This window comes from Temnothorax longispinosus, chromosome 6 (genome assembly GCF_030848805.1).
Source record: "Temnothorax longispinosus isolate EJ_2023e chromosome 6, Tlon_JGU_v1, whole genome shotgun sequence".
NCBI classification, from domain to species: domain Eukaryota; kingdom Metazoa; phylum Arthropoda; class Insecta; order Hymenoptera; family Formicidae; genus Temnothorax; species Temnothorax longispinosus.
In genome coordinates this window covers 7,547,126-7,571,504 of record NC_092363.1, presented here as the reverse complement: position 1 = coordinate 7,571,504, position 24,379 = coordinate 7,547,126, and the positions used below count along the sequence as shown (strand labels likewise).

General features: G+C 43.7%; 2 protein-coding genes across 15 annotated transcripts in view; one reads left to right on the top strand and one right to left on the bottom strand.

The window, feature by feature from the left end:
• The window catches only part of Smr (nuclear receptor corepressor smrter), a 77,419-nt gene that overhangs the window by 5,720 nt on the left and 47,320 nt on the right, over positions 1-24,379 (bottom strand). For 10 of the 13 annotated variants that reach the window (XM_071782116.1, XM_071782120.1, XM_071782111.1 and 7 more), the window contains 12 exons: positions 24,059-24,355; positions 23,480-23,899; positions 22,229-22,273; positions 21,408-21,764; positions 20,699-21,171; positions 19,308-19,537; positions 4,634-4,945; positions 4,040-4,416; positions 3,524-3,778; positions 2,868-3,342; positions 448-2,681; positions 140-318 (listed from right to left, as the gene is read on the bottom strand). In XM_071782116.1, the coding sequence (XP_071638217.1) occupies positions 140-318; positions 448-2,681; positions 2,868-3,342; positions 3,524-3,778; positions 4,040-4,416; positions 4,634-4,945; positions 19,308-19,537; positions 20,699-21,171; positions 21,408-21,764; positions 22,229-22,273; positions 23,480-23,899; positions 24,059-24,355 (5,654 nt within the window). The remainder of the gene's footprint in view (positions 1-139; positions 319-447; positions 2,682-2,867; positions 3,343-3,523; positions 3,779-4,039; positions 4,417-4,633; positions 4,946-19,307; positions 19,538-20,698; positions 21,172-21,407; positions 21,765-22,228; positions 22,274-23,479; positions 23,900-24,058; positions 24,356-24,379) is intronic. The other 3 variants (XM_071782122.1, XM_071782123.1, XM_071782124.1) reach the window with 3 other exon arrangements.
• Positions 11,691-19,301, top strand: LOC139815301 (uncharacterized). 2 transcript variants are annotated; one of them, XM_071782126.1, is made up of 4 exons: positions 11,691-12,336; positions 16,828-17,260; positions 17,791-18,997; positions 19,088-19,301. In XM_071782126.1, exons 2-3 carry the CDS (start codon positions 16,860-16,862, stop codon positions 18,956-18,958), a joined length of 1,569 nt encoding a protein of 522 aa, XP_071638227.1. In that variant the 5' UTR covers positions 11,691-12,336; positions 16,828-16,859; the 3' UTR covers positions 18,959-18,997; positions 19,088-19,301. The 2 variants fall into 2 exon arrangements, with proteins under 2 accessions (XP_071638227.1, XP_071638226.1); XM_071782125.1 differs by lacking the exon at positions 11,691-12,336 and adding an exon at positions 12,730-15,994.

Here is a 24,379-nt window from a genome sequence, read left to right as displayed (position 1 = left end):
TCGCCAACACTGTAGTTAAGAAAACTATTCGAATTTTTTGTCCTTTTTTTTATTTGTAGTTTTACAGAACGGATTTTTTCGTCGCAAGCTGTAATGTCGAGCTAAAGTAACGACGCGCTTGCTTTGCGCGGAGACTTACCCATAAGATCTGTACGACGAATGAGGCGTGTTATAATCTTTAGAGACAACATGATCAACATGTTCGCCGAAAGTGATTGCTTTGTTGCTGCCACTTCCTCCACTTCCACCGCCGCTACCTTCACCAGCGGGACTATGGGCTATACCATTAGGTTCTTGCTGAGTTTCGCGTTGAAATCCCTACAAAAGACGGATTCAACTTACGGAAAAGAATGAGATTGTGACATGTAATGTCAAAAAGCAAAGCTTCTTAAAATGAAGCGTATCGTACAACGAACTTGAGGAAAAAATAAAGATATGTTCAGCTACCTGAAAGAGACGGTCGCCCGCACGCGCGGGTTGATTGGCCGAAGATCCGCTTGCACTAGAATTATCGACACTCTGATTGATCTGATGAGTGATGATAGCGTCAATCAGACTGGCGGCTGTGAGAGTCTCGTTCGGCTGATTGGAGGATTGACTCTGTCGCGACGATGACGACGATGACGACTGTTGCTGCTGTTGTTGAGACTGCTGAGATTGCTGCAGCCTGGAGGACTGTGACAATCCGCTGCTTAATAGTCTCGACGAATCTCTATCGATTTGTTGTTGCTGTTGATCTCTGTATAGTTGCGCCATGTGTCGTCTCTCGGCCTCCATACGTTGCTGTTGAATATGCTGCTGAAGTTGATGCTGCTGTTGTTGTTGCTGCTGCTGCTGTTGTTGATGAAGCACCAAATCCCGTTCACGATGAGCTTGCTGCACGGCCAAGCGATGTTCGGCGTGCTCCTTCTCGCGTTGTTGCTGAATGGCAAGTCGCTGCTCCTGCTGCTGCATCTCCTTCTCGCGTTGCTGTTGTACAGCCAGTCGATGTTCATGCTCCTTCTCGCGTTGCACAGCAGCCGCTACCATTTGTTGATGTATTTCCTTTTCCCGCTGCTGATGTAGCCGGTGCTCGTGTTGGATATCCTTTTCCCGGGCTTGCTGTAATAAACGAACATTCTCGGCATGCATATCCTTCTCTCGTTGGGCGAGACGGTGCTCTTGCTGCTGGAGATCCTTTTCACGTTGCTGATGATGCTGCTGTATCGCAAGACGGTGCTCCAACTGTTGCAATTCCTTTTCGCGATGCAAACGTTGTTCCTCCTTTTCCCGCAGATGAACGAGGTCGCGTTCTCTATCTCGGTCGCGTTGATGTTGCACCGCCGCAGCCGCTACTGCTAATCTATGTTCCGCGGCCTGCATTGCCGCCATACGATGTTCCTGTAGCCGCTGTATCTCTTGCTCGCGAAACGCTCGATTATTGTCGTAACGGTCAGCCAACAAGCGATCCGCCATTGTTTTACCGAGTCCCTCGTGACCACCACTACCGGATGCTGCTGGATGGCCGTGCGGATGTGGCACCGGAAGACTGGGTTGCTGTACTGCCACATCCACTAAACTGGAGAACGCTTCCAAACCAGGTGGCGGTGGTGGATAGTGCATTTGCTTTTGAGGATTGTGCCTCTGAATGACGCCTTGTCGCGGCTGCGTGTGTGTCTGTGATGGAGGAGGCGTGCTGGTATAGTAGAGAGTGGACGACGACGGCGGTGGCGGTTCGCTTTTAACAGTTGTCTCAGCAGCAACAGATCCACCAGCGTTACTACTACCACGAGCACGCGCATGCATCTGCTGACTTGTGATATAGTCGTTCATGATGATCTGCCGGCTGGATAATTGCTGCTCCATCGTGTAACTAGGTGGCGGTCGCCCGGGGGTGGAATAAGAAGTGTACTGGCTGCCGCCATGGCTCACTACCACAGGCGACGCCTGACTTGTAGGACCCTGTCCCGGTGGTGGTGGTGGAACATTGCCACCGCTCGTGACAGGCGAATGTCGGATGGTACGATGATAATCGTATATGGGCGTACTGCGTTTGTCTACCGCGAATGGAAGCACCGGCGTACCTTGAGTAATTGAACCACCTGTATCTTTTGGCGTTCCCGAGACAGCAGAGCCGGCATTGACAACGCTGCCGCCGCCTCGTTCATTAGCGTTCGGAGCACCAGTAACTGTCGGATTACCGGGCGGCGTCATTTGTCGCAAAAGACCTTCATAACGCGCCGTGGATACAGGCGTGCCATGCGTGATGGAGCCACCCTTGTGACCCGGTGTGCCCATGCTGCTCAATTTCGGAGATAGCTTCGGATGAGGCGGTGGTACGGTGACTTTGTTCATCTTGGGTGTAATAGGTGCTTGCGGTCGCGGTGACGAAGCATAAATCAATGGACTTTTCGCGCCACGTCCTTGCTCGGGATGAGGCGCATGAGGATGATAATACGCGCCCGGTGGTGGTTCCGGTCGATAGAGCGTGACCGTCGGCGGCTTGTGAAGTTGCATCGAATGATTGTAATCTTGTTGTAGTCTTGGTTTTTTGATACTCAAATCTAACGTGCCTTCCGTTTCTCGAAGCGCTTGTTGCACTTGCATAACGACCAAACCTTCCTTAGGCAGCAAGTCCGAAGACGAAGCTTGACTACTCGGCACAGCTGGTGGACAAGGAGTAATAGTGGCCTGCATCTGGCCTAAAAGGAAAAGAAATATATCGTGAGTTTATTTAATTTTTCTAATGAATCATCATGAGTGACATAAGACGCTCACAGAGCAAAAGAATAAGAATAAATTTTGAATAAATATGATAAAGTCATTATTTTGCAAGAAAGTTTTATATAAGAATTTTATATATAATGATATTATATTAATAAACTTACCAATCTGCTGAGGGCTAGGAGCAGATTGATGAGCATGATGCGGCCCCGAAACAACGGAGAGCGTTGCTAGATTTGTATCTCTATTAGACAACGCAGTGTTCGCCATGTTTGATGACGATTTGTAACCACGGACATACGTTATGTCGTTACGATGATCGGTCTTCAAGATACTAGATATCGTTGGAGTGCTAGAGCTATTGGGTGCTGACGAACCACCGCCGTCGGGTGGTGGACAGTTCGGCGCACGTTTTAGTTGCATCTCGATGACCCCAAGCATAAGATCCTTAACAGTAAGCGGGTTGGAATTACTCGTTGTTGAAGGTGGCGAATGAACAATTGGTGGTGGTTGTGGATGTTGGCTTTGTTGTTGACTCTGTTGTTGCAACGATGTCGTATTACTACTAGATGTTGTCAGAGTCACCACAACACTGCCATTATCTAAGTCAGCACCTCCCTGACCTTCGTCCGCTGTCTCCTGAAACAATTAGCGCACCTCTATCAGACGGTCCTGTCGCACGAAAACATTGTTTTGCATCTTGTTTCTTAACTCCATTTTATTTATCATTTTCACATGCCAATGCAAAGAATAAGACTAATTGCATGCATGTTTTATGCAGGATAAACTGAAACCTGAAAAAGGAAGAGCTTTGTCTTACCGTGGCAGAACTGTCGTAATCTTCCCTGCCACCGGATGTAGCGGTAGCGGTTCCGCTACTGGAAGACTGATGAGACGATCCGGGTGGCACGAGTGATACCACGGATATATCCGAGAGTTTCTCGCCAAGTTTCTGTTCGGTGGATCGTTGGAAAGACATCGGTAATGACGATGTCGCTGTAGTACCACTCGATGCTGCGTTACTGCTCGTCATAGTTGGACTTCCTGCGCTGGCTGTGTCACTCGAATCGTGAACCTGGAAGAGAAAATTGCGTCAGACTAACTGATATGTAAATAGAAAATATTTAATTTAACGCAATCTCTTATTAAAAAATTAATTTAAATTAATAATTACACCAAAAACAATTCAATATTAACTAATTTTGTTTGTAATTTAGAATAGCGAAATGATATTTTCTAACGCGTAAATGTATATACTTATCATTTCAAATGCTGACTTCAAATTAACATATATTTAAACAAAATAATGTTTAATAACTCGTGGAAAAACACTTACAGCTAGCTCATCGCAGCTGCTGGTACTACTACCGCTTTCCTCTTCATCAGTCAGACACGGTCTTCGTTCCTCACCCAACGAAGCGTAATACTCGGCCACGACCTGATCGAGACTCAGTTTCTTTCGGTAAGTAAAGTAATAGTTTTTGCATTGATGATTCGTCTTGCCGGGTATCTGCTCGGCGACCTTTGGCCAATTGGTACCGTGTTCCCGGAGCGCCCTGCGGAGCTGCTCGAGCTCCTCGTCCGTCCACTGACGCGACAACGCATCGGCACCATCCTCGGACACTTCGGTACCGCCGGCGAGATGTGGCGCTAAACGGCGCGATATTCGGCTGAAGCAGGCCGAGCAGCATTTCGTCGCGCTGTTCGGTATTTCTGAAATAAACGGGATGGTTTAGTCACGAAGTATAAGCACTTGAACAAAGTTCAATTCGTCAAGTATTTTCATAAAACTCAGATAAAAATATAAAACATAGACACAGAGATGTAAAGAGACAGTGTGGTGCATATAATTATATAATAAAATTTAGATTTACCCCCTATACATACACGCGCGCGCGAATTCTATAAAAATTTTGCAAGGAATACTCACGGAATTCTTGAGCGATTGGCTCCCGGATCTCCGGCGGCAGGTCGAGCCACTTGGAGGGCAACGCTCTCAGTCGCTTCACTCTCGACTTGGAGCTGCTCAGATTCGGACAGCCCGGCAGCGGGCAGGCGGTGTAACGTCCTCGGACGGCCTTGCAACGGCAGGTGTTGCAGACGCGCGCACCGGGCGGCACTTGGTCCTCCCGTAGGCCGTACTGCGACGCTTGGCTACGCGGTAACGCGCGGCTATGCGCGCTTCCCTCGACGACGTTTTGGCACACCGTGCAAGCGTGAGGCCCTATCTGCCTGCCACCTTCTGAAACCATAATCAGAGATATGTAGAAGACACGTAGGAATAATGAAAGATACGGAGTAACGACATATAAAATAGTGATTTTTCTTTGAAGAATGCAAGAAGATCAAACTACAGACAATCTGATCTCGCAAAAAAAATCTACGGAAGAATAGAAAAAAATTGATTAAGGTGTTTTCAAGAAGAACCTTTTCCGAATGATTCTCGATAAACTAAATTTACAAAATTGTAGCCGTAAACGCTCGCTTTTCTCGCGACTCTCGCGAGTAACGCGGTGAAGTCCTGCGATCGTCCCGCGCGATCGAAGCGGGAAAACGTTTCTGAAACGAGTGAGCGCGTGTTTCGCGCTGATACGCCGCGAGGGACGGCAGATAAAAATCAAATAAAATATAAAAGCGCACGCGGGAGAGCGGGACGAGGCGACGATACGCTTGTATCAGATGGTGCATATGCAATGCGCTCACCGCCACACACGTCACCGCCGCACCGCTGCACCGCCGCGCGTGTTAGATCCTATCGCGGCGCAATTGCGATATGACGCGCACTGTCGCTAAAACGTCAAAGGGGCCGGGTCTATTGACGCGATTCGGCAACGCCAACGTGTCTGCGGCCCGCCGTGAAATATAAATGCACGGCGCTCCGCGTGTTAGCCCGTGCGCGATACGCGGAACGCGTACAAAACGCGACGAGCACGCGGCGCGATAATGGCCGATCGTGTGCCATTCCGAGTCGTTAGAGTCGCCAAATGAAATTTCGATGAAGCTCGCTAGTAAACTGGTGTAGACGCCAAAAATGAGATAAATAAAAATACGTTCCCTCGTTCAAACGTATTCCCTTTTTTTTGCTTTCTTAAAATCACACCAGATTGTGAATTATTCCAATAAAAAAAGAAATTCCAGGAACTCTAGAAAATGTTATTAATGTATATTTTCTATCGTTTACTTATCATTTAAAAATATGAAGAGTGTGCATTTTACACATTTTACATATATGTCTATACATCCGCGAACTTTGCGATTGATCTTGATGCCCCTGATTATACGCGCTTCAATTAAACGCTCAAACTGAAGCATTCGATCTCAAGTACTTTAGCAAGTACTTTAGTGAATCCTTCCATTATCTATATTTTCTAGAGTAAAATCGACATTTCCCAGGACCGCGATTCTGTAACTCGTTGTGTATCGTTGCGCAGCTTCTTTACCATAAAGTATACCTGCGCAACGACAACATAACGATAACGATACAAAATCGCATAACGAGTTACAGAATCACGGGCCAGAAACGTTAATTCAAACGAGAATCAGATATTCGTGGGACTCTCATTCGACAATAAACGCGCAAAACGGAGTTGGCTGCCGACAGCTATTTAGAGAATGTACTCGCGTTTATCCGCTATGAAATTGAGTAAATATAGTTAATCACGAGCCGCGGAAGGAACCCGAGTGAAAACACGAGCGGTGCGGCGCGGCGCGGGGAGAGGGAGAGGGTTGGCGCACGGAAACGGAGCGAGAGACAGTATAATTACTCGGGACTCGGCTAATTAAGGACGCCCAATTAAAAAGTTCTGACGTTCGTTCTTAGCCTCCCGCAAACGTCGGCATCGCTCGCTCCTAAATAAGATCGCTTTGATAGTTCCGTACCTCCCTGCGCGATACTGCGTAAATTTACTCCCGTCGACAATTATCACGCGAAATCGAGCACACCTAATAATCCCGCGAGATGATGAGCCTTTGTAAAATAAGATGTCAAAATAATAACATCAGACAAGAGGAAATTAAAAGAAATTAAAAGAAAATTTGATGTTACGCTCGATGGTTTCGGAGAGGCTACACTCCGTAACATTTTATTCCGTATATTCCGTGAAATTTACGAAATATTTACTTATAGCGAAGTACAATTATCTCTCCATTTCCTGCAAAAATTCGGAAATCTGGATTGAATGACAAGATAAAAAAATAAATTTGACACCGTTTTTATTAAGACGCGACCACGCAATCGCGTCGCGGTTGTTCTGGCATTAATCTAATTCAGCGAAAATACGGATGAAAATCCGGAATTAAACGATGGTCGCTTGACGCGTCGCCAATTATTTAGCGTTCGATATACTCCTGGGCTCTCTCCCTTTCCTTCTTTCTCTCTCGAAATTCGTACATCGCGGCGAATCGCGGACCTCCGGATGCCGCGCGTGTCTGCTCTCCGGTGACCTGTCACGCCGATGCCGATGCCGATGCCGCGCGTCCCGCGCCTCTTTTGTATCGTACGCGGGATTATTGTTGACACGGAATTATCAATGTGACGTCGCGCTCGTGCAACGCTTCGGCGGTGCGGCGAGCGGGGGTCGCCGGGGGGTGCCCGGAGCGCGGACGCGAGTACCCAGCGAATATACCGCGATTGGAAGAGTTGCCGGGGAGTCGGATAGAGGATAACACGCCGTGTGAGAATTCGCGACACTGATTGACAGATATTCCCGAGAGCGAGAGAAAATCGCTCTCGCGTAATTCGCGCGCCCCTGCCCCGCGATCGACAGGCCAATCCCGGCCAAGTAGGATGCTGCACGGCAATTTTTGCGCATTTGCGTATCTCCAAGTATCGCGGACCCCCGCATCCGAGCTGCCCGATCGGGATCGTTCGAGAATAACGCGGGCGAAATGTACAACGTGCCTCGATTTTTCGCGATCTGTCATTTACGTGATCGACAATAACAAAATTAAATTCGATCGCGTACTGTAAATTCCATGTTATTTTAGGTACATAAATATTTAGATTATATATAAATTTGATACGTGCAGTATTATTTAATTAATAAAACGTTCGAATATCTTCATGAGTCGGTGCATATTACTGATATGTTAATAATATTTCCTATTATTACCTAAATTTCAGCGTTTTGGATTTTCCGATTTCAATAGAAAAATTTTTTGAGGCAAAGAGGGAGGGAAAGAGAGAGAATAACAAATGTAATAGAAAAAAATTCTTATTTTATATCAGACGAGTTTTCTTATTTTTATGCGAAATATGACGTTCATTTCTTTATAGTAATCACTTCCTCAGCGTTTCAACGAGATTTTTCTTCGAGCGTACGTTTCACCAAGAGCAATACCAACAGCGACCCACAGTACAAAGCGAATACAATATACCTGTGGAATATATAACGCACATGTCACGTGGAATAATTCGCAAAGCTCGTTCCCCATACACTCAAAGTAATACGCGGGGGGAGATCTCGGGAGAGCGGGTCGGGTAGGTAAAGGAGAGTTAAAACTGGATGAAACGTCGTAATGAATAATTTATACGAGAATCCATTCTGAATACAGAACCCATGCGCAGTTACGCGATAATCGGGATATTGCAGTCGGCCAATGTTAGGCGGAAACAAATTAACTCGTCATATCGAGCTGTCTCGAGCAAATTAAGTTCAAAACACGGACGAAGCCTTTGTTTGCGTGGCCTTGTGATTGTCCTAACCAAATTTATAACTTATGATCTTAAAGATCCGATATTAGGACAGAAGGAAATAATTAAATTTTTCGCAATAAGATACTTTAATGATTTATCGAGGCACGATAATTGAATGTGTTAGCGAAATAAAAACCATCGTGGCCGAAGTCAAACCCTGCTCAAACGATAAACCCAATGAAAAAAAGATGTGGCTGCGAGAACGAGGGACATTACCTAAGTGCGCTAATTAAGTTCGTTGATGGAGGAAGGGTAATTTGAATATTTCATAAGGGCCATGCCGCGAATAATTTGCCACTTTACTTCCTTCTTTCTCCCGTAATAAGACGTTATTCGAGTAATTCGTCTCCTTTCCACAATCTCGCAGAATAGCCTGCATAATTACACGTACGTGAGTGTGTGTGTGTGTGTGCGCGCGTGTGTAATTATTCTTAACATCCTCCTGTGAAATTGCAATGCGCTGAATGGCCATGCATTGAACAGCGTATAGACTTCTTCGCGTAATTGATGAATGATTGAATTTTTACGATCGGCCAAAAGTAATCGTCAGCTGAACTGGTGGGTAATCAAACCCGAAAGGACATTTGCTCGCGTCGTTTTCTCGCGGGGATTCCCCACATCCCCCGAATAAAATATTCCCTTTGATTTTGGCCTCGTGCAAACCGTTGCGAAACCGACCTCTCTCTTCCTCTTTTTCTATCTCCCTCTCTTTTTCGATTCTTTGATCAATTTTAAGTTTTACTGCTTGATCAGGTTTTCCTATATTTTACAGGGAAACATCAAAGTGTCGGATTTAACAGCGTCGCGATTATCTTTGGTGTTCGCAAAAATTAGAAACAAATAAATCCATTCGGACACGAGGCGATTTCTCTTTGGAGAACAAGCCCCTCGCGCTTTAGCGTTCTCTGTGCGGTTCGGCTTTAGAAAACGCGTCAATCGGCACGATTTGCTCAGAGGAGAAAAAGCGGAGAAGTTTTAAGCAAACGCACGGCGGACTAAAAAGGGAGGCGCGCCCGCCCGCGGCGCGGCGGCCCGACCGCTGCAAATTCGCTCCAGGCTGACATTTTTGTATTTATGTATTTATGAGATTTACGCTCTCTCCTGCGCTGGCTCCAGCGAGAATGATTAAAAACAAACACGCGCCGCGATTCTTCGCGATTCCAACCTCCAGCGCTCTCGCCGCGCCGCGCGCCGCACCATCCGGCGAACAAAAAGAACGGTCGATGTTGTGAGGATGCGGTAATACGTGCAATAAATTCACCGTAACGCCGCGTTCCGCCGGAAACACGTCCTCGTTGCAGCTTAAAAAGATTCGTAATCAGGGACGCCTAAAAAGATGCGTATTTTCTGACTGGTACTGATGTGAACAAAAATATGTCCTACCGCGTTAAGCCATTTCTTCTATTTTGTCCTCGTTATAAATATCGATTCCACAAAATTACACTATTTATTCAAATCTATATTTTATGCGCAAAAATTAATAAAGGGGGCATAATATATGTTCTTGCCAAAAATACACTGAAATGTGTAACAAGACGATTAATGAGTTTATACTCGTAATTTACAATTATAGACATCTTTTTGTAGCAAAGAATGTCATCGAATAAATAACGTGTAAATATGCATCTTTGTATCTCTCTGCGCAATGTAATGGCCCATCCCTCTCTCCTTTGACGAGCCACCTGCGCGATTATCGTTAGCGGGGAACGGGCCATGTAAATATGGAATCGCTTGTAGCGTTTCGGTGGCGCTTGAGCCGTGCCGGGCTGGATCATGGTCTACTTGTGCAAATAACATCTGTCAATCGCTACGTGGGCGAGCGGGAGCGAGGGGGTTGCTGTCGCTGATGACGAGACCGTCGGTTCCACCCTCCCGCGGGCGCGCGACCCTTTAAAACATCTCGTCGGCTGATTGAATTACGGTGATTAGCCTACCATGATGTTCTCGGGAACAATGTAAAGTATACCGCCGATGGACGATGGTGCGATATCGATTTACCGCATGCCGATGCTGCGAATTCATCCCGCGAGAATTTGTCATTTAGCAATTTGATACTCTGATATTCAAAAATAATGCACAAACGCTTTCGATCTTTTACATCACAATTACTATCACGTCGAGAAACAAGTGGGCCATTATTATTATAATAGAACGAAAGATGATAAGAAAACGACATAAAATGACATAAAACTGTCGACGGGATTGAAAATCCTGACGTGGACCATAAAACAGGAAATTGGTATTAAAAATTAAAATTTACTTCGTTTCTATAGAGCTTTGGCAATGCGACAAGCAAATTCAAGCAAATTACAGCATCACAATAATGTCCACGATATCTTTTCAATATTGCCACATCCAATTTCTCTCATATATAAAAATTTATTTCGGACTTGTGTTCCGCACGAACCTTTTCGCCTCCTCCATTACTCTGTTGTCTCGAATGCGCAAAATACGCCCTTTGCCCCATCGTGCAATTGTGCGGAACGGACAGATAACCGCGGCGGAGAAGCGGACGGGACGAGTCGATAGCGCTAAGTAGCGTTAATTCGTACAGGTGAACGCGCGATACGCGCACGGAGGAGTTTCTGACGGCCTCGGCACATTAGCCGTGCCGTGTGTATTCACACGTGTATAATCCGACGGTATTTGCGGAGCGGAAACGCGCGCCCGTGCCGAATTCGAGCGATAGCGCTCCCGCTTACCGCCTAGTGCACACAAGAACACGAAGAGAGAGAGAGGGAGAGAGAGACAGCATAGCGGAAGCATTAATTGGGATTAAGTAAATCAAGACGCTAATTAGCTCGTGCCAGGTGCGCGCGCGCGGGTTTTCACCCCCCTCGCCCCTGTTTCGTCCTCCGTTCTCATCACTACCACCACCCGCTGACCGGCATGACGAACGAATCCCCGGGCATTTAATTTTCCCAACAATTTGACTACGACTACTCTCTAATTATGACGTATGTGATCTAGGAGCAAGCCCCTGACATTTATTTGCATGTTATCGAGTTATCGCTCTCTCGCGTGTCTCCACGGTGTATTAATCCAGAGATACTGCTGAACAGGATACTGCTGGATTTCAAACAGAAAAAAGAGAGGGGAAGAACCTTGAATCTTCTACGATTATAAGGAAATAAACGTCGTAGAAAAATTTAATAAGGAAGTATATATACCTTAGTTTTATAAACATTAATATATAAAAATTATGATTAGCTATAATTCGTTTTTTAACTTTACTTAAATACTCTTTTTCTAAAGAAAATAACAATTTCCTAAAAAATTGTACCTTGATTTATCCGTAAATTTCTGTTGAGATCGTGTTTGTAATATTTTCATCAACTTTTCCTACTAAAATAGAGGACTTCCATATATACCTACGTTACCTCGTTGGAAAAATCTATCAAAAAATTATTCAATTGAAAATAAGTTTATTTAGCGAATAGTAAATAAATTTGACATTTCAACTAAAGCATTTTTAATTTATATTACCCAGAAAATGTATTCAATTTTCAAGCAAAGAGCGCATTGCAATCAAATTATTGAGCTTGAAAAAAATACCGCCATATAATGTGATACAATAAATATCACTAATAATTCCGTTCTCCCGATCTTCTTCGCAACAGAGTGCCTTACTGTTACTTAAATACGCGCATAAATGTAGCATAAAAAAATGTTATCGTGACTTAAGAAAAAGTTTGACATCAATTTATATTATCACACCAGTACAGTTAATTATGCCATTTGTCAGAAAACTATTATGGACAGTCGATGACGCGCAAAATAGCAAATAAATAAATAAATCGAAACAGTGATTTATTTCCTTACGGAGGAGAACACGAAGAAAAACCAGGAGGATGAGGCAGATGAGAGGAAACCGGAGAGGCAAGAAGTGAGGAGAGGGTTCGAGAGAGCTCCTACAGAAACGCGGCGGAGAACATGCGGTAAGTCCGCGCACAGGGCCTGGTAATATCGCGAAAAGTGTTTGCTTAGCTTGTCTCGACCGACGTTGGAAGCATTAAACCGCGAGCGTTCTTTCGTCTCCTCGAGAGACGATCCCGGGAGTGAGGATCCCCCTCCTCGCCGATGTGTACTCTTCCGCCGCCCTCGATTATTTCCGGTGCGGGGAGTCCCGGGGCCCTATACGCGCGAATTCCCATTTTCCCGATTAAAGTGATCGTTGATAATGGCGTACGAGCCAATTAAACGAAAACGTATCTTTTCGAAATAATCCCAAAGCGAATAATATGTATAATTGTCATTATTTTGAAGGCATTTTTACAAATAACTCGTTTAACTTTCATCTATACTATTTTTATTTTATATTATTACAGTCATTATTATAGTTAGTTACTGTTATTGTTACGTTTTGTGTTATGGGCTTTACGCGAAGGCGTAGACGATTGACGAGAAAAGCGTTCACGTGACACGTTTAGGGAACTTTTTCTTCTCTCAAGGTACTTGTCTATTGTATTCCACATTGTTTGATTGCTATTGTAACGACAATCTCGACGATACTCGCTGATCGCGACGATGTTGCGGTAGGGGGGTCGACACGACAACCAGACGGATGGAAAGCGCGGAGGGGTGTTGCCTCTGTTAGCTCTGGTTTGGGACGACGGCCTCCTGGGAAATGCGCGTAATCGCCGAGTCTCCGTTCTGGACCCCTGGATTCTCGCCGACGACGATCAGACTTGTTTATGGACGCGAGCGCATCGCGAAAAATCGGCGACCGAATTGGCTGACGGTCATCCAAGATAAGCGAAATAAGATAAAGGAAACGATGTGTTTTCTTTATGCCATCGTATCGACTCAAGCTCGGACAAATGATTTTCTTATAACAAAAAATGAAAAGTATACGGATATTCCAAAATATGTCCTCTATATATAACACTCTTTTATACTTGCAATAAAAAACAAGCGAATCTATAAGATTTTACCCGTTATACGAAAAAAGTAAAATCATTCTAATCATTCTAATCATCGATAATCGTAATTCTGCCATTCAACTGTCAATCAACTTCCCTCCCGGAGAAATAAAAAGAAAAATAGAACAAATATCGTTCGGCTTCCTCGTAAATGAAAACCGAAACCGCTGACAAGATGAGGGATAGGGAGAGGACAAGTAGCAAAGGTGGTCTCGCAGCGGTACCGAGCACCCAGCGCGCGCGCGAGAGGTGGAGCAGGGTGCCTTCCCCGGGTGGAGTGTATACGAGGAAAGAACGAAGAAGAGGGCCGGAGCGAACGATCGTGGCTCCGGAATAAAGTGGAATTCAGCGCGAGCTGAATTATAAACGATATTATGCAAACACGGCGCCGCGGAGTGAAGAGAAGCGCGTACTCTCTCATGCTGCGAGAGTTAATTTGATGAAAAACATCAGAGGCCAGGCCAGGCGCAGGCAAGAGGGTCTCGGAGCGAAAGAGAGCGAAAGAGATAGAGAGATAGAGAGAAAGAGAGAGAACGAAAAAAGAGGGAGAAAGAGAGAGAAAGGAAGAGACCGGCAAAAGACGCATCATCTCGTGGCGAAAGATCGTTTTCCGGAAGGCGAGAGCGCTCTTCTCCTCTCATTATCCAGTCGGCTCTCGAAAGACGTTTCCTATCTCCTCTTCTCTTTATTCGTCTTTTCCTATCACTCGCGTTTGCACCACATCGCGTTTAACGTCTCATTTGAAGCCGACAAATAGATCAGCCTTTATCGCCACAATTGCGATGCTGTTTCTCGTTGCACGTGAGAAGAATCCATTTTTTATGCATATTTTTTTAATTACGACGTCGATTATTGCTCGATAGATTACAATTCTAGACATACTATTTTTTTTCTTTCTTAAGAGAATTTCTAGTTTTTAAACTCGTCTTTAATTCAAGAAACGTCGATGAATCGCCGAGTACTTCGTCGATTAAAAACAGAGATTTAACTGGCGATTATATATCTGGACAATGTAATATTTCGAATGTGGTATTTCTATCATCGCGAGCTCTTCTTCCAATACAATCTTCGTACGCAATCAATTAATATTTATCCAATTATTAATATATATATATATGTCCTAATATTCTTATTAATATATCCATTAACATTCAATCAATTAATATTCATTCGCGCGACGAGAAATAGCATTCAAGTTTCAAGATTCTCATATGATTTTCAATATGTAGAATTAAACGTGTTATTATCTCGAGCCTCGTAATTATAACGTAGCGTGACATAATAGCATGGTTGCACCCTGAATTGAGACGATACACGCGCGCGTTCGCATCGCGACGTGTTATCTATATGTAGATCGTAGAAGTCAAGTCTTATTCAAAACTGTTTCGTGCAAAAATTTTCGAAGGGGGAAAGGGTCCGCAATTTATCTGCACAATTGTTATCTAATTCTTGGCTTTGTTCTCGATAGGGAATTAATCGCGGGATGAACGACGCTTAATTGTGAAAGATTAATTATCGTCATCCCTTCTAACGAGACCCGACAGGATCTTTCCAAGTCTGCGAATTCTTCGCATCTCTCGTATATCGTGCGTGAAACGAGGGCACGATCAGGAGCGCATCCTGTAGTATCGCGGTAGAGAAGACTGATTCTCCGGGCGCAGGTGCAAGTCAGCCACGATTGCGACGTATGCCGCCAATCTGCGCTCGTTGGGGGCGGTTCTCGGTCGCTCCGAAGGGGGTTGAGCCAACCCTACGCGGCGCGGCGTAGGTGGTAGAAGCTTGGCTCGAAAAAGCCGAGCGCGTCTACGCGCAGCTGATAAACAGTGCGACGATGGTGTGCCTGCCAGCCGGCGTTCCGGCGTTCAAATCACGAAGAGCCGCAAGATCGGCCCGCGCTGAGAGCGTTCGCGAGAACGGTACCGCATCGAATCTAAGATCGTGGTATCTCGATTGACTTGTATACGCACTGATCTCGCGTGAGAGATCGGTGACTTTCGGATCATCGTGACACGATTTTCAAGACATTCGATCTGAGAAACGATCGGACTTCGAGTTACTGAAGCTTAAAAATCGCGAAACGTTTAACAGATCGTAAAGGAACACGTAAAACAACTTTAATTCCGTCTTATGGATCTTGCGAGGGAATAACGTTGGTGTCGACATCAATCTACGATCAGATCAGTGCTTATAGGGTCCTAATCGCAAAGCTCCTATTGGTTTGCAATTCCTCCCCGTCGAGGAAGGCCGTTAAGACGCTCTAATTTAAACGTTCGTGAAAAAATTGAGTTTAAAGGATTCTTTACCCAAGGCTCTACATCGGTGGACAAGTAAATCGGATCCACAAAGAATTGAACGACGATGTATGGTTTATACAGAGCGTGGTTCGGTGGCGGTGTCACCGGCACCAGCTACCCCTGTCTTCAGGACACGTTCTCGCCGCCCGACACGGTGGTGCGAGTCGGTAACGAGGGCGAGCACCAATTTGTCGCGCACAAGGGTGTCCTCGCGGCTCACAGTGGATACCTGAAGGCCCTGCTTGCGAGCGCGGCGACGACGACGGCGACGACGTCGTCGACGAACTCACCCTTCGACCCTGCCTGCGCGACCGTCGCCGTCACGGCGACCAACGAACAGTCGCAGCGACCGGTCACCTCCGTGTCGGTCTCGTCCATCGGTAAATACAGATCACAAATTAGATCACTAACGATATATCGGCTGTCTTGCTCTCGCGAGAACCGAGTTCAATAGAAGACTACGTGATACTATCCTCTCTCGATTTATTTATAAAATCTATATGCGAGAAAAAATTTATTTCAGATAAATTGAGAATACTTAGAAATAATCAATCAAATTAATTAAAAATTAATTTTTGTCAAAGTATTTAATGTAAAATTTAAGTGCCCAAAGAATTATCTGTCAGTATTAATATTTTTTGCTTGTTCTTGTGACACAACAAAATACAATGTTTTCAGAATTATTTTCGAATAATTACAATAAGCCAACAGCGAGACGAGAATAATTAACAAATTTTTAGCGGTCGCGCAGTCATTGTTACTTCCAATCTCTTATTAGGATTTTCCAATAGTTATCCAATTCAATCCAATTCAATTCAATTCAATCCAATAATTGAATCACCCGTTTCACAAGTGACATAAGTCTACTATTTTTGCAGTGTTTGCAAACAAAAGCGTTTCCCGCTCGTATCGCAAACGTTCTCCAATAAAATAATTCAATTCGTCGGACAGTTATGTCAATAAAAATCACGATACTCCAAAAAAGCAATCTACGTATCTTAATTCACTATTCGTGAACCAAATTCTAGTTATAAACAAAGTATCTTCCAATATAATTTCTAATGCTTAAGTATTCGCGAAATCATGCGGATACCAATACGTTAGGAATACCAATTATTTCTCTTCTAGCAAGCTAAATCCTTCAAGTCAAACAAAATTAAAGGAGTATATATCAACTCGCGTTTAACGTAACCCGGCTCTCGGTCTGACCTAGGTGGAGAAGCGTTCGCGCCGTTGCTCAACTATATGTACACCGGACGGTTGGAGGTGACGCTGGACAACGTTTACAGCGTGCTGCTGGCGACGCATTTGTTGCACATGCCGGGTGCATTGGAGCAGTGCAGGGCCGCACTGCTGAGGCTGAGGGCACCGCCGTCTTTGCCGACGCCGCCGATGCCGACGTCTGTGTCGACGACGACCGGGTCGACCGCCGGCAGCATCCTACGACCTATACCGAGCAGGCTGGTAGTAGGCCCACCGCTCTGCTGGCCCCCGACGACCCCGCTCGCGTACCCACCGGCCGCGCCGGCACCGACTGCCATGTCGCATCTGCCGCCATCGATGCAACCGTTGATGCAACCGACCATACCACCCGGAATCAGCGTTATCGCGCCCAGAGAGAAGCAGGAGCAGTGCACGCATTACAGGTTCGTGATCAGATCTTTTTGCATAATCTTATCTTGGTATCTCTTTCACATGCTAGAGATCTTATACAAGATATTTAGCAGCAATGAGATTAATCCAATAAATTTATTAATCTTTTAAGATTTATACTCGGATTTATATTGTTATCATAATTGCTTAAAAAATTTTATTTAGCCAAGGCAGTATACTCTACAGTAAACAAGAAATTCTTATTATTTGTCGGGAAAAGAGAATTTAAAAAATAGATTTTCAATTTTTATCTCGTTTTAGCCATGACGTTCCTTTGGAACCGAAGAAAAATTGCATTCTTTTTGAGAAAAAAATTAATCGTAAACTTAAATTATTCGACTTCGAATATAAATAATTCGCATGGCATTAAATTTTAATAACATCTATATAATATAACTAAAATACGTAATACGTCATACTGATAATGATAACAATAATAATTTCTTTTCAAGAGAAAATCTTTAAAAAATTAGAATTATTTAAAGATTTCAAGATTAATAGAAAATTATGCAAATATTTGCAGCGCTGGCAAGGTGTCGAAGTCGCCGCGGTCCTCGCCGTCCACGGCGCACCACAAACGTCCGAGATTGAACTCCAACAGATCGAGAACACCGGAGATCGTGTCTACCGTGTCCACCCTGCCGTTCGTGGCCGCGGCCGCGGCCGCGTTCACCGCGTTTGCCGTGACCAGCAGCACGGCGAGTTCTGCGACGAGAGCACCGTCGCCGTCGCGCTCGATCTCGCCGGCTCCGTCCTCCGTTTCGCGGACGCACTCGCCCATGCACCATAACAGCGACAGATCGACAGAACGTGAGACTCAACGAGGAGAAGAGGTCGAGGATCGTTCCGCTAGATCATCTAACGATCAACCACGCAAACCGTGTGTAATAACATCCGCCGACAGCAGAGCATCAAATCGCAACCGCGGTAGCAACGACAGCAATGATAACGAGAATACGGCCGTGATATCGGAGCATGATCGAGCACGTTCGTCTCGTCGCCGAGCCCGAGTCTCGGGCGCGAAGGAGGCTTCCAGTACGAGTACCGTCTTTTCCGTGGTATACGACATCGCGTGCTGCGACGGACCGGTGCGTTTTCACCGTGTTTTGAACGAGAATTATTCGGCGACGTCGCACGGACCACACGGTGCGCCGACACGTCCGCCGAGGAGTTGCCAGCTGCCGGAGGGCGAGGATCCGTCGAGCGAGAACGACGAGAACGGCGGACCGGCGACGCGAGGAGCTGACCACGCGCGTAGCCCCAACAATGACTCGAGCAACGACGGCAGCAACAACAGCAACAACGGCGGCTGCTACACCTGCGACTACTGCAAACACACCTTCAAGTCGCAGTACTGCTACAGGAAGCACGCCAAACGGCATTTGTTGCCGACGAGGATCAACGAGGCGACTGGCAGCAGCGACGATGGCGGAGGCGGCGGCAGGGAGAGCGTTAATCACGGGTCGCGACAAGATGCCGCACGCGGAAATAGACGGGAGGTCAGATTGCTGGATCTAAACGTGCAGTACTATCCCTGCAAGATCTGCGGCTGCAAGTTCCCCAGTTACTATTTCGTGCACAAACACCGGAAACTCTGCCACGCGAATGACGAGGAGAGACAAAGCACCACGGATGGAGCGAATGCGTCGAGTCGTGACGCGGACGCGTCATCCACCCAGGATGCTTCGTGAAACAAAGAGACACGGCTCCCTTTCGCTCTTTCTCGCTAGGTATATATTAAAATAACGCTACAAACTCTTGCCTTTAAGCGACAAAAAGAAGCAATATTTTTTCGTAATGTGCAATTCTTATGCTTTCAGATTCTTCCTTCATTTATTCCCAACATCAAGACCCATGGAAAAGAAAAAGAGATTCCCCGCTCGAGAACAAGAGAAAAGACACTTCACAGATGGAACGTAAAGTACCTATCGATATTTGCGCACGTGTCGAATTTAATTGCAAATAAAATAGATCGGCAATCAAATCAAACTATTGTAGAATGTAATAAAGATACAAAATATCAATTAGCTCTAAACTTACCGATGACGTCGATCGACGGTGTTTCCTCGTCACTGGTCTCCATAGGAGTATGATTCTCCTTCTTCTTGTCTTTTATTCTACTACTAGCTGCCACATTAGCACCACTGCTCGAATCCCTGCAACTTGGCTTCTTTTTACTGGATTCCTTGAAATCTGACTGGATGGTCGAAACGTTCGTCGCGTTATTCAATGAAGACGCAGATGATGATAGCGTGCCTTTCCCTTCCATTCTGTAACAGTATCGACGCACATAAATAAATTTGCTTAAACAAATACAAACCGCATAAAATATAAATATAAACTTTGCGCGCGCTCGCGTGTTAAACGACAATCCATTGAACATTCTGTTTCAATCGTATTTTTACTTTTCAACAAATAAAACGTGAGGTTTCGTCGTGATAAAAAAATATTTTTCTGGATAAAATTTTGCTGATTGTGTGTATATATGCCTAAGAAGCAGCAGGGAATTCGACACTCGTCATTCTCATTGGGCAGAATCACATTTCCAACCATCGAGTCAATTACGGTGATGAAAGCCTACGTAAACATAATCCACTAACCGGTAACCATTGATTAGCATTACAATCTGCTAATAATTGATCTCCCTCCCACCCACCCTTCTCAGGCCGCCACCACCGCCACATCTACCTCACTCCGCCCCGTTCATCACTCCTGGCGTATCCCCGTCATCCCCGAAGCCGTTTACCACCCTTCAACGACTTGTTCCTCCGTTCGGCTATCGCGCGAGATCACCGTCGATAAGTAAAACTTATCTCTATTAGTATAGCGCCGAAAAAAAAAGCAGATTAAGCTCCTTTTTGCGCGCGTTTTTGTAATATCCATGCGCCGCCGAGCGGCGTATTGTAATCGTTAAATGGATATTCGCGGGTCGCCTCTCCCACCGTGGACAATATTGAGATTGGTTCGTCGGAGTGGGGTGTGTTTGCAGAATGAATATCTTCCGGCCGATGGATACGGTTCATTCAATCAGTCCGCGTACACGCTTTTATATAGATCAGAATCGGAACCAATTGATATGCGCGTTTCGCACAAAATGAGCCGCGCAAGTTTTTTTATTTTTTTATTCGCGTATCGAAAATGATTAATATCGTACTGTGCGCTTGCACGTACTGCACACTTGAGGAAACAAAAAGAAATCAAAGCTAAAGGATACGATATGCGCGTAACAATATTCAGTCAACATATTCGTACATATTAAAATACGTTCTACCGTACTGATACTTTCTATATGCCATATCTCAATAACTCCGAAATTTAATAATCGCATAATCAACTACATATGTAAAACCTTTAAGTACGTACTTAAATTACGTGAAACGAGATGTTGCGTAAAATTTAATTAAAACATAGATTTAAAAAGTCACACGTACATTACTTTAATGTCCTTCCCCGACGTTGGCTCCTGCGGTTCCTCTTTCAACTCTACCTTTATGAAATGAGATTCCTTCGAATCGACTTTGTTCTCCTTATTCTCCTTACTCGCCTCCCTGGAATCCTTCGCGCTGGGCGCCGTCGACGTCGTCGAGACGCTCGACGTCGCGGTGGTGTTCAGGACAGATGTCGTAGTCGTTGTCGTTGACGCCGTTATGGAATCTGTCGTTACGCTAACGCCCGACGCTATCGAGCTCAAAGGACTCGTTGTCGTCGTTATTGCCGTAGTTGCAACAGTTGTTGACGATACACTCGATGTGACCGTGGTGCTAGTTGTGGATGTAGACGTAGCCGTTGTCGAACTGTTCTGAGGATTCTCCTGAGTCTTTTGTTGCTGCTCCCGCTGTAACCTTGTTGTTACGCCTGTCGTTAAAATATCTATAGGTCCGATGGTCGAGCTGGTATTATTTACCTAAAACAATTACAAGAGACATTTATCTCAGATGATATTATCGAAAATTTGATAGGTATTTTCCAATTTTTAAGTTTGATGTCATATAATTGTATACGATATACATGCTTTAATTATATGCAAACGCGCGTAAACTACCTTAACAACTTTTCTTTAATATATTATTATAATATAAATAAAAATTGCAAAAAAATAATTGACATGTTTTATATACAAACGATTAATATCATACTTACTTTATTATTCGGATTATTCCGAGAGCTACGCGTCCGTTGGCGCGATTTTCGTAGAAGCTGTTTATAATTTTCTGCTTTTTTAGTGAGGTAGTAGTGATGTACACAATCTGGAACGGACTTATGTTCTAACGATTGAGCTATCACTCCATAGTTCTTAGGGTGCTGAAGGTATTTCTCTTTGAACAATTCGTGCTCTACCGAACTCCACACATTGATTAATTTACGTTCGCTGTGAAGAGCTTCTAATTCCTCTGGTTGGAGCAATCCATTCCGATTTTGAAACGCGATCCTTCGTTGCTTCGCGTCCAACAACAGAGGCGGTATAACTGCATACGAACGCATCTTCTTATCCTCCATCTTAAAGAGAATATCATTTTCAATATACCAATTATTTTTTTTATAACATTAACACTAAAATATATTTATCAATGTACTTCTCCATAACCCATTGTCTCATTAATTAAGCCTTGGATGGTTTTTAACATCAAGTATATTATTAAAATAAGTTGGCTGTATATCGATCAAACACATTGCAATGTATATGTGTGTAAATGATGTTTTATTATTATGAAATAAAATGTGGAATTTAATATCTTTGTATATAAATACTAAGACTTACATACAAAGAATACGTAACCAATTATAATGATTTTTAGCAATAATTATGGATCCAATTTCTCACTCTTTCAGTTTGTTACATTAAGTTTGCATAATTTTAAGTACCGATTTAATGCATTATTTGCAATCAATGCATATCATACGATCCATAACTAATGTATGGCATGAGATAAGGGTGAAGCGAGCAAGTGCACGTTACTAACCTGACGAGCTTTAATGGAATTTTTTAAATCTTGCAATGTTTCTTCCTGGGAAATCAGTATAAATTAGATGTCTTCCATGAAGTATTATCATCAAAATTTGTCTAACAAAACTTAATCAAAAAGAAATCAGCAAGAAAAACAGAAATAAAGAACACAGTAATTTTTTAAACAAATTATTAAATGAAGCATTAATCACTCATAAAATATCAATTAGAAAAATTTTCTAAAAAGTTAGACTCAATGCAATATCGTGAATTGCAGAAGGATATTTTATTAAAAAAACTTTTCTACTGAGCATCATGAATCTGAATTAATTAAAACTTTATTATCCCGCGCGTCTCTATTAGTCCGATGGTAACTTCCAATCATCTCCATCCATTTATCCAGTTTGCCATCCTTTCCCTGGTCAGCATACACGAAAAGACCAAGAGAGAAAACAAATGTCTAAAGATAGGAAGAAACTGTCAGTTACCATCCTTTACTTATAATCAACCAACAAACACTTTAATCCTTTGATGTGAAAATGGCGCTTTCACAGAGTTGCTCTTGAAAAAAACGAAGAAAGAGATGAGACAAAAATCCACAAAAAATACAAAAGAAAGTATTATATATCTAATTTTCGCTGAATCTAGAATATAATTAGAAACTCGCGTACATTTCGGTATATTTAAAATTTTGATAAAGGTATTTGTCTTTAACATATACAAGTTTAGCAGTTTTACTACGCGTACTACTTTGCTCACAATAATTAATCAATGATAGCTGAAATAAAAATAAATTACAACAAAAAAATAAAATTAACTCAAAACTAGTATTAATCAATTCTATATAAATTTATTTTAATCTATATTGTATTAAAATTATACGTTGTATGTTTTTTTTTGAATATTTGAATAAATAAATAGCTTTATCTAAAAATGGCGACAGATTAGAGATTTGCATGCCAAAATAATTTCTATTTTATTTTGTAACTTAAGGTCGCTAATTCAATAAAATTAAGTAAGTGTCTCTTAACTCTCTCATTTATTAATTTACAGTCTGTTCAGAAGTCCCCTTTTTTGTTCAGCTTATAATTTTGTCGCAGAATATTTATCTAATAAATATTACTTTAGTAACGTGCCTTTCTTTTACTTCTCCCTATACCATCCTTTTTGTCTTCACCATACTTTTGTTTCTCTCTTTCGGAATGTGTCATGTTGCTCATTTCATGACCATTTCGTTGCAAACGCATACTACAATAATAGAATATACCTCTTGTTCTTGTAAACCGTCCATTATTTCTTCAAGATCAGCTTCACTCTTGATGCGAGCACCAACTCTGTTAAAACGCTCCTTATCTTCCCTTTGCTTTCGCAACTCAGGGAACACCTTCTCGAAGAACTCGCGATTCTTTGTCTCTTTCGATTTCCTCTTCTGCGTTGCCTCCAACCGTTCCACCTTACGATGCCACTCTTGAACCAAAATGGCGTACGTTTGAGACTGCTGCCGATGAAGAGACGCGCGCTCGGCGTGTTCTCTCCGAAGCCTAGCTATGAGTCTGGCTCGCATACATGTTTGATGCCGTGTACGATTTTCTTGGTATATGCTTGTATCCGACGGTTGATTATACAAAGGTAGCTCTACTTTGGGGCCCAGTCTTTCTAAAAGTCTATGAGCTTCTTCTGCCTTTCTCTGTTAATAAAAATATGCCGAATTAAAATTCAATTCAACCAATATTCTAACAAATTTATATTAACACATCAAGCGCAAGATATGCGGTAATTCAAGTTCGATTCAAGTGTTTTGACGCTCAACATGTAAAAGTATTTAAATATTATTTACATAATTTACCCTATTCTCAGCGTAGACCTTTTGCGCCATCGATTGATGCTTTGGTTGCTGTGACTGTTCCTCAGTGTCCTTTACTTCCAGAGGCTTATTTGCTGTTTCTTCCAGTTCTTTTAATCTCTTCCGCAACATGTTCAATTGATTTTCCCTCTTAGCAATCTCTCTGTCAACTTTACCAATTTGCTGTAAGAGATCGTCCTTGGTACTTCTATATTGTGCATCCTCCTGCGTATTCGGCTCGGGAAGCGTAGGCGAAATAGCTTCCGTTTGCGGCGTGTACGCTCCTACGGCAGGCTGCTCCTAGCAAAAATTTGTCATATCATA

What these genes read in the sequence shown, in the direction of transcription:
- LOC139815301 (XM_071782125.1), top strand. Translation starts at nt 15,679, where the DNA reads ATGTATGGTTTATACAGAGCGTGGTTCGGTGGCGGTGTCACCGGCACC. An exon ending in CGTGTCGGTCTCGTCCATCG is followed by an intron (nt 15,995 to 16,827) that starts GTAAATACAGAT and finishes GGTCTGACCTAG; the next exon opens with GTGGAGAAGCGTTCGCGCCG. An exon ending in GAGCAGTGCACGCATTACAG is followed by an intron (nt 17,261 to 17,790) that starts GTTCGTGATCAG and finishes AAATATTTGCAG; the next exon opens with CGCTGGCAAGGTGTCGAAGT.